The sequence below is a fragment of the Ovis canadensis genome, chromosome 1, assembly GCF_042477335.2.
Source record: "Ovis canadensis isolate MfBH-ARS-UI-01 breed Bighorn chromosome 1, ARS-UI_OviCan_v2, whole genome shotgun sequence".
In the NCBI taxonomy this organism is placed as follows: Eukaryota; Metazoa; Chordata; class Mammalia; order Artiodactyla; family Bovidae; genus Ovis; species Ovis canadensis.
In genome coordinates, this window is record NC_091245.1 from 51,608,807 (window position 1) to 51,618,903 (window position 10,097).

A 10,097-nucleotide genomic window follows, 5' to 3' on the forward strand; every position below is an offset into this window, starting at 1 on the left:
ACAGAAAACATACCTCCTGGATCCTACCGCATCTGTGCAGGGAACTCAGATGGATGACAAGGGGATAATGAAACTCTCCAAAGACAGTCCCCAGAGAACAGGGCACAAGAAGAAACTGCAACTCATGGTAATCTGCCCATAGACAAAAGAGTTTACCGCACAAAAGGGGCAGGAGACGAGAAAAGGAATAGTGACAGGGGTCCCACCAGACAATGAGAAATTATTTAAAAATCCAAATCCATACACCTACACTTGAAATGTTCTTCACTTGTTAAGTACATTTCTTGTGGCTTACTATAAAAACAATTTGACAACAATTCTCAAAAAACCTTTAATCCTAATATCGACCAGAATCTCTCTAAAGCATGATTTTTCAGCTGTGGCTACTGAACTTGTCACATCTTTTCCTCTTTTCTCTGGAAAGACATTAATCCAGAAAGGCAAGCTCCCAGGTGTATAAGTTTAATTCAAATATATTTTCTGATACAACAAGGCACAGCAATGGTCTTGTCAATGAAGGATGTGTTCCCTTCATTTGGGAGCCCTACAAACAGAGTGATTTGGTGCCTCTGGGTAGTGAAAGAACCAAATGGCTTCTTCTGGGCTGGAAACAAAGGTATAATGCAGTATTACATTTGGGTTGGGGCTTCCCTGATGGCCCAGATGGTGAAGAATCTGCCTGCAATGCACAAGATTTGGGTTTGATCCCTGGGTCGGGAAGATCCCCTGGAGAAGAGAATGGCTACCCACTCTGGCATTCTTGCCTGGAGAATTCCATGGACAGAGGAGCCATGGGATCACAAAGAGTTGGACACAGCTGAGCAAATAACACATACACACACACACACACACACATTTGGGTTGAATTTTTAGCCAACACAAGATACAAATGAACTATGTAGTAAAAATTATCATTGAAATTTTAATTCATAAAGTATAATAATGGTTTTATGTATACCATACTATTCAGTAATTATCTATATGCTTGAACCATAGGAGCTAGGGCAAAACAAGGAACTAAGGAAAAAGTCAAAATGCAGTGTCCAACACAAATAATCTACTTTTGAAGGCACTAACCAAGTCCTGTTCAATGCAATCTGTGAGACAGGCTGGGACTGGGGGCCCTTGTTGCGGTGCTGCAGTGCTTGCACATGAACACATCTCTCCTCCAGCAACAAAATACAAAGAAACTATATGGGATGAAAAATAACTACATGCTTGCCGCAGCTGGGTCAAATTCTGGACAAAAGATACAAAGAGACCAAAAAACCCAACTGCTGCTTTGAAGAGCCCAGAGCCACTTTGGGGTACTGCACATGCCCCCTGTACACAACAGTACCTAAGGGATGGGCAAACTATCTAAGCCACCCCTCTGACCCAACCCCTGGATAAACCCCTACTCTCACCTCATATAAGGAACAAGCTCACTGCCAGCTCAGGGAGTGAGTAAGCAAGGGAAACTGTAAGAATACTGGGTTGGGTTGCCATGCCCTCCTCCAGGAGATCTTCCCCAGCCAGGAATCAACCCTCATCTCTTATATTTCCTGCATTGGCAGGCAGGTTCTTTACCACTAATACCACCTCAGAAGTCCACATTTATATTTACCTTATTTTTATTGAAAGCATAAATGTATGTCCTTTTTTGTACTGTCAAAGGTTTTCCTCTGAATGCCTCAACTGATTCTCCTCTTTCCTCATCCTCTTTAAAAATATAGATCATATTCATAATGTATCATTTGGGATTTCAAGTTTAGAGAAAAGTGACAAAAGACACAAACCAGTATGAATGCAGAAACTTAACTTATTTTTCTCTTTTTCACAAATTTTCACTTCAGTTCAGTCGCTCAGTTGTCTCCAACTCTTTGCGACCCCATGAATTGCAACACGCCAGGCCTCCCTGTCCATCACCAACTCTCGGAGTTTACCCAAATTCGTGGGCATCAAGTCAGTGATGCCATCCAGCCATCTCATCCTGTCGTCCCCTTCTCCTCCTGCCCCCAATCCCTCCCAGCATCAGAGTCTTTTCCAATGAGTCAACTCTTTGCATCAGGTGGCCAAAGTATTGGAGTTTCAACCTCAGCATCAGTCCTTCCAATGAACACCCAGGACTGATCTCCTTAATGGACTGGTCGGATCTCCTTGCAGTCCAAGGGACTCTCAAGAGTCTTCTCCAACACCACAGTTCAAAAGCATCAATTCTTTGGCGCTCAGCTTTCTTCACAGTCCAACTCTCAAATCCATAAATGACCACAGGAAAAACCATAGCTTTGACTAGATGGACCGTTGTTGGCAAAGTAATGTCTCTGCTTTTTAATATGCTAACTTTCCTTCCAAGGTGTGTCTTTTAATTTCATGGCTGCAATCACCATCTGCAGTGATTTTGGAGCCTCCCAAAATAAAGTCTGACACTCTTTCCACTGTTTCCCCATCTATTTCCCATGAAGTGATGGGACTGGATGCCATGATCTTCGTTTTCTGAATGTTGAGCTTTAAGCCAACTTTTTCACTCTCCTCTTTCACTTTCATCAAGAGGTTTTTTAGTTCCTCTTCACTTTCTGCCATAAAGGTGGTGTCATCTGCATATCTGAGGTGATTGATATTTCCCCTGGCAATCTTGATTCCAGCTTGTGCTTCTTCCAGCCCAGCATTTCTCATGATGTACTCTGCATATAAGTTAAATAAGCAGGGTGCAATATACAGCCTTGATATACTCCTTTTCCTATTTGGAACCAGTCTATTGTCCCATGTCCCGCTCTAACTGTTGCTTCCTGACCTGCATATAGGTTTCTCAAGAGGCAGGTCAGGTGGTCTGGTATTCCCTTCTCTTCCAGAATTTTTCACAGTTTCTTGTGATCCACATAGTCAAAGGCTTTGGCGCAGTCAATAAAGCAGAAATAGATGTTTTTCAGGGGATGTTGGCAATTTGATCTCTGGTTCCTAACCCCACCTAATTGGACAGTTTATTTTAAATTGACGGACATTTATTCATTCCAAAGAATATATGATTTTCAACTATTTGTATGGGGAACTGAGTAAGCCACAGAGGGAAAGATCCAAAGATTCAATATGCATACTACTTCTTTTGTTTTGTACCAAAATCAGCAACTAAAGCTTAAGGATTTTTTCAGTACTAAATTCTAGAATCTGAAGTTTTCATTGAAACTGGTATCTGTGGAAACCAAAAGTCCTGAAAATACATAAGCATCGCAGATCAGGATTATTTAAGGTTGATTTTAGAATTGCACAATGAGTCAGTTGAACATTGAAAATGTTTTATTTTCTTGTCTCCCCAAAAAACTTTTCATAGTTATTAATAACCAAAATAAATTGGGGGAAGTCTCTACTTCTAACAGCTAAGAGATGCCAATCTTCAATAGGGAATGAGAGAAAGAAGTGTGGTTTGCTACACAGCAGCCTGCATTTGAGAGCACCCTGTGTGCTAACCCAGAAGTTTGTAAACTGGGATATGCACTCCCATGGGATACCCAGAGATTTCCTAGGGGAACCCAGGCAAGGATTATTTGAAGGGAATCAATCTCTAGACCCTTTAAGTTTCCTCCGTATACTCTCCTAATACTGGTCTGCCTAAAAAATGCACTCCAAGCCATATTGAGCCACCTCCCGCCTTTCCGTTTTGTAATCAACTTTCCACTTTCACAAAAGAAATGCATCAGTCTCACCATATGGTGTCTTCTTAGGGTGTACTGAACTTAGAAAAACATTTGTGAGACAAAGGGACAATTTGAAGTATTATGTAGGTGTTGATATAATAAATGGCTTTGACTGGGCAACAAATATGATTGCAAGTAGTTTCCAAGGTTTGCTTCCAGCACAACTGAAGGAGGACCTAATTGAGCTGTAATTTGACAGATCATTGAAAAAAAAAGGGTAATAGATCACTATGTGAAGTTTGTCATATATCTGTGAAAACTTCAAAGAACTGAATGGTGTTGTATAGTAAATAGGGCTTCCCAGGTGGTGCTAGTGGTAAAGAACCTGCCTGCCAGTGCAGGAGACATAAGAGACATGGGGTTTGAACTCTGGGTAGGGAAGATTCCCTGGAGGAGGGCATGGCAACCAACTCCAGTATTCTTGTTGGAGAATCCCCATAGACAGAGGAGCCTGGTGGGCTATAGTCCACAGCTGCAAAGAGTCGAGCACGACTGAAACAACTTCGCATGCAAGCACGCAGGCATAAAACAAATAACAAATCCCTTTCCATTCCCATCTAGTTATGTGAACAGGTCTGTTAAGCAAAGGGATAAGAGATGACATCTCTTCTATAAATAAAATAAGAGATCAAACTCTGTAACAAAATGATCAGAGAGGAAGCCAAGACAAATGAGCGTGTTCAGTTCACCTCCTTTAACCAGAAACAATTTACTCCATGAAGTCATGTTAATACTGAATATGAAGGCAAATAGAAACTACCCAATTTGAAATCAAATATTTAATTATTTCAAGTCTGAAATTCTGTGCCACAGATAATTTGGGTGGCAGGAGCTGTGAGCAACAAAGAGACTAGAATGCTACTACAAAGTACTACACTTGCTAGGAAGGCAAAGATACTGTAATCAGTTTCATTAACAGTCAACACGACATAGTTACAAATTATGTACGTGTGTGTGTGTGTGCGTGCGTGTGTGATGATAACTTTTAAGACCTACTCCTTTGGCCACTTTCAAATTTAAAATACAGTATTATTAACTATTGTCACCACGACGTACATCACATCCATATGACTTATTTACTCTATAACTGGAGGTTTGTACCTTTGACCACCTTCCCCCATTCTCCAAGTGCTCCCCCACCCCCCGACCCCTGGCCACCACCAATCTATTCTCTGTATCTATGAGTTCATGTTGTTGTGGTGGTTGTTTTAGATTCTACATATACGTGAGATCATTTGGTATCTGTGGTGATCATTTCGCAAAGTAGATAAATATCAAATCATTATGTTATACACCTGCAACTAATATAAGGTTATATGTTAATTATATATCATTTAAAAAAATAGAACAAGAAATACCATGCTGGATTGATAAAAAGAAGAAAGAGACAAAATGCAATGGATATTCCACATGTAAATGACATGTTGGTTTATAATCTTTGTCACTTTTGGATATACATATACACTATACACTATCTAAAAATTGATAATTTTACCTATAGCACTTTGTACTCTGCCTTTGATGAAATAGAACTGAGTGATTTGAGAGTACTAAGGATATGATCATTCTTTCTAAATCACAGTTCAGCATCTTCTGTTACTATAGAAACATATCTTCACATTAAAAGGTATAAATTAATAAGTCTAAACCAAAAAAGAAAAGTTTCAAAACCTTGGAATAATCTTTCCAAACATACATCTTCTGCATTTTTATTTTGTCATAAACTATAATGCTTCCCATTCTTCCAGCTCCTCACAGCAAATTTACAGATGAGTGTGACTATCTCTACTCAGAGCCAAGCTTATCTTTCACACAGGGAGCCAACTGCACATGGATTCAGTGATGATCCTTTGAAGGAGAGAGAAGAGCCATATCATTTTATCCTCATGCATGACTGAGGGGTATAAAATCCCCATTCCACCTCCAGGACTAGAGCATAACCCACAAACACCCACACAAACAAATAGCAACTCAGGATGAAATTGAACAAACTAGAGGGACTATCAATTGAAATTTTCCACCCTAAAACAATTTCATTAGAGACGGCATTGCCAGAAACGGTATGTTATAGTTGACTTCCCCCAAATTACAATGCAGCTCAGAAACAAAGTCTCTATTATAATCTTTGGCAGAAGTTTTTAAGACCATTTTTATTTACTCCAAACTCTATTGGAACAAAGTCAGCACCAGGCCCTTTGCAAGTGTTTCCTGCTGTAATTAAGGAAGCAAGCACCAAGAGAAAGCATCTTATTGACTGGTGGAATTTTAGGAATTTTAAATTTCTGTTTTGCTGTACAACTGCATTTTATTACCACTTTAAATCTTAAAATGTAATAAATACAAATTGCTTCAGTAATGATGGAAAACTTTCTCAGCTTTAATGAAACCTTTTATTTGCTACTGGAACTTTTATTCTTTCCAAATGGTAGCATAGACAAGAAAAATAATGACTACTTATATTGAGGGAAAACTTTAGCAATTTGAATAATTTTATTCTTGGGTGACTTTTAAGGCATTTGGAGTTGTTATGTTTATTGTTTTCATTTATTTTTGAAGTAAAAACAAAAATATATACATATAGACACTATCACAATATTATTTTCTAATTCTATATCAAAATACTGATAGCTATGTACCACTATCACCTGTCAGAGGTTGGTCTGATCTGATGGAGAATTTTCATCTTTTTAGGGCTCCCTCCCATCTCAGCTCTTGACCATGAGAGGCAGATAGTGTCAAGGTTAGTCACACAGGCTCTGCAGCTGAACTCCTTGGGTTTTTATTAGAGCCCTGACCCCTCCTACCTGTGAAATCTCTGAAAACTTCTCAGCCCTCAGTTTTCTTATGTGTGAAAAAAAGTGACTAGAATCTGCCTCATGAAGTGAGTGAGAAGATTAATGAGGTACTTCCTGTAAAACAGTAGACTAGAGTCTGGCACATGGTAAGCACTTAATAAATATTTAGCTCTTATGTGGTTTTCTTTTGTGAATCCATCCACCTCTAGACTGGATGCACTGTCAGATGATATCATTCATTCCGCAAACAGCTGTTGAGCACTACTTTATACAGGAATAAGCAAAGGGGGCACAGAGATGAATGAGACACAGTGTCTACAACTTTAGTGCACGATGATTATTGCATCTCGCCATCTTTCTTGCAGAGTACCATGAAGCACACTCTTTCACTAGATCACACATCTTCCTATTTTTCCCATGTGCTTGGAACTAATCGAGCTTCAGAAAAATTTCACTTCAGTTTCTGAAATCTTAATCATGCACAATTTAGTCAGCAGCTACAGGCTTTTCCACATTTGAAAATAGATGATTAAACGGTCTAATCAGATTCTGACTTAGCCGAAAACTTGAAAAACATAGGAAGACAACCATGACTGACACATTCATTTTCCTGAATGTGGACACTACCAAAAGCAGTTGCAGAAAAATAGTGCTATTTACATCCCACTGACCCACAGCAACTAAAACTGCACAGAAGTTCAGCATCAAACCCTTCAAGTACCTAAGTGTTAGTCGCTCAGTTATGTCTGACTCTTTTCAACCCCATGCACTGCAGCCTGCCAGGTTCCCCTGTCCATTGATTCTTCAGTATTCTTCTGAACACTGAAATGGATTGCCATGTCCTCATCCAGGGATCTTCCAGAAGCAGGGATCGAGCCCTGGTCTCCCACATTGCAGGCAGATTCTTTACCATCTGAGCAACCAAAGGATCCCCTCAAGTACCTACACTAAACTCAATTTAAGATAAAATAGGAAGCTTACTTAGGCATAGTTTCATCACTTTCCAAAAAGTTCTGAAACTGACTTCCAACAGGGCACCTTATAGGCCTTTAGCTTTTTCAAACAATTTCATTTATATCTTGCGTTCAGAGAATTCATTAAAAAGCAAAATCTTTAAGTCTGACTATAAATACTGAACCCAGCGACTAATGTGGTATTTCAGACATCACAAACTCCAAATGATCTTAAATATGTTGTCCTCTGCTAATTTGCTGCTCTTGAAAATGTGCAATAAATTCAATTAAAAAGGAAAGCATCTTCAAATTAGTTGCAATATCAACTAGGATATTATCTGCTTACTAGATGTATCATAATAAAAAAAAACTAATATGCATTACATTGTTTAATTCAAAAGGAAACTGGATACTCTCTCTTCCAATGAAAGGACCAAGATCCATTGAGGGTTGGTTTTATTTTTTTCTTTTCAACAGCCAATAATGACTGTGTTAACTTTCTAAATCAGACTGAATAATTGCCAAAATATGTTTTCCAAGGAGTCACCCTGCCCAACACAACAGGAGATCATGTGTAAACACACAGGCACCCTTCTTCCTTCTTCCTTCTTGCCTTCCTGCATCACACCACCTCCCTGGTCACAATATTTTTTTTAAAAAACCCCTATGATCCTTTCGAGATGGGGCAGATAAAAATCCTGAAATATGGGGTACCCTCACAGGAGACCTCCCTCAATGCCTGTTAAATCAACGCACAACTCGTTTAAATGCAAGAGGCCACAGTGAGAATTTATCTCTAAGCCTTGATTCTCCAAACGAATGCGCATGCTTTGACCTTTGCTTTTGTATTTAAACACGTATGTTCCACCAAGCAGGATCCTCTTGGTCTCAGCTAATGTCCCTGCTTAATGTATGCATTTTTCACATCCATTTTTAAATCCTTCCTGAGTGAACATTTCAAAGGGGGCAAACGTCATGGAAAGAAGTGAGGAAGGGGAGAGGGGAGATACTAAGCCTGGGATGTCTGCCATCCTCTCTGCGACCTAGAATCCGTATTCTTTTCCTCCTCTCCCCAGCCCCCTCTCCCCGCTCGCCCCTTCCCTCAGCAGCAGGAGGAACGGGCGGAGGGGCCGCGGCTGCAGCCGCCACCTGCCGCGTCGTGGAAAAGCTCCAGTTGTCACTTACCCAGCAGGGTGAGAATGGCTCATTTTTGCAGGATCCCTTTTGGACCCGCGGCGGGCACGGAGGGTGCGTTCGGGGGACCTGTGCACGCCGGGGCCGCGACAGTTGCCTTTGCCGGGTGGTTCCGCACTGCGGTCACCAGTGCGCGGGGCACTGGGGCTGGGCCGCCGCCCCTGGGCGCCCGAGCTGCACGCAGCCTCCCAGGCCCTCACCCGCCCGCGGTATCCACGTCCTCCGGTTGCTAAGGAGGGAAGGAAGGCAAGCAGGGAGGATTTAGAGAAGCCCAGGCGCTGCTGGAGCCAAGCCCAGGGGAGCTGGAAGTGAAGCCCAGCTTCCAGCGCTTTTACTGGGCCCAGATGTCAGAGGACACCCAGGCCCCTGCGCTGTAGCCCTAGGACTCTCGTTCCCTAGGCACCTGCGATCTGAACACACACACCCACTATGTGGGCAGGTTCCCTAGGCACCTGCGGCATGAAAACACACGCACACACACACACATACACACACACACACACACCCACACACATGCCCTGCTTAGGCTGGTGTGCTTTCTGCTAGGCCCTGGGAAGGGAGGGTTAGTTCATTAAGAGCAGGGAGCAGCTACTGTGTTGATATCTTGGTTTCCAATTGTAAAACAGACCCTAGATTGCAAGTTCCAGGCAAAGAAAGAAGCTCTGGCTTTTGATTTTGTTTCTGCAACTGCCAGAGATTGCTGTTCCTAGATTTCCTCCTTGGAAAACCCCCAACCTTGCTCCTAGCTGAGGTCACCATTTCTGGTGGACAGGGCTGAGGGTTCTGATATTCAGAAAGTGGGAGAGATGCTGTTTCTCAGTGAAGCATGCTGACACCTGGAACTTGTATTTGAATCCAGTAGGGAAAATGCAGGGTTTAGACAAAGAAGCCTGGGTTTATTCAAGTGGGCCTTGGTGTGGAGGAAGTTGAAAGCCCAGGATTCAGATGAGCTACTCCTAGCCCTGTTTTTGCTTTGTCAGATTCTATGCTGGGTAATTTGACCTCCGGCTTCAGGTTTGCCTTGTATAAGTCAGGGTTGGACACATTCAAGGTGACTGAGTTCTCTATGGATCTCAGTTCTAGCTCAGCCACACTTACCAGTGTTGAAGAGCATCACCTCATTAATGGCATTCTGCTTTCTCACGCGTCCTAAAGGCCCAACAAGAACGTCAGAGTCCAGTCTCCTTCACATGACATTCAAGCCCCTTTATCATCTGTCCCCAGCATCCTTTGTCAACTGCATTATGACCACTTTCTCTGCCTCTGCTACCCTAAACTCTAGCAAGACCAAATTTTCACTTTCCCTCTCATAGGAACATGCTTCTACCCTGACAACTTGACAATCTTCTATTCATCCTTCAACTCTTACCTCAAATCTTGTCTTCTTTGACATCCCCAGGTGAGCTGATGACTCCTGCCTCTGGGGTCCCACTCTGCCTGGACATATGTGTTTCACACTTGCTTACTGATCTATGGCTGCCTTC

General features: G+C 41.8%; 1 protein-coding gene across 2 annotated transcripts in view; it reads right to left on the reverse strand.

Moving 5' to 3' along the window:
- Positions 1 to 9,014, reverse strand: part of ERICH3 (glutamate rich 3) — a 126,837-nt gene extending 117,823 nt beyond the window's left edge. For both annotated transcript variants that reach the window (XM_069594765.1, XM_069594755.1), the window contains exon 1: positions 8,605 to 9,014. In XM_069594765.1, the coding sequence (XP_069450866.1) occupies positions 8,605 to 8,627 (23 nt within the window). In that variant the 5' untranslated portion in view covers positions 8,628 to 9,014. The remainder of the gene's footprint in view (positions 1 to 8,604) is intronic.
- Between the last annotated feature and the right edge of the window lie 1,083 nt (positions 9,015 to 10,097).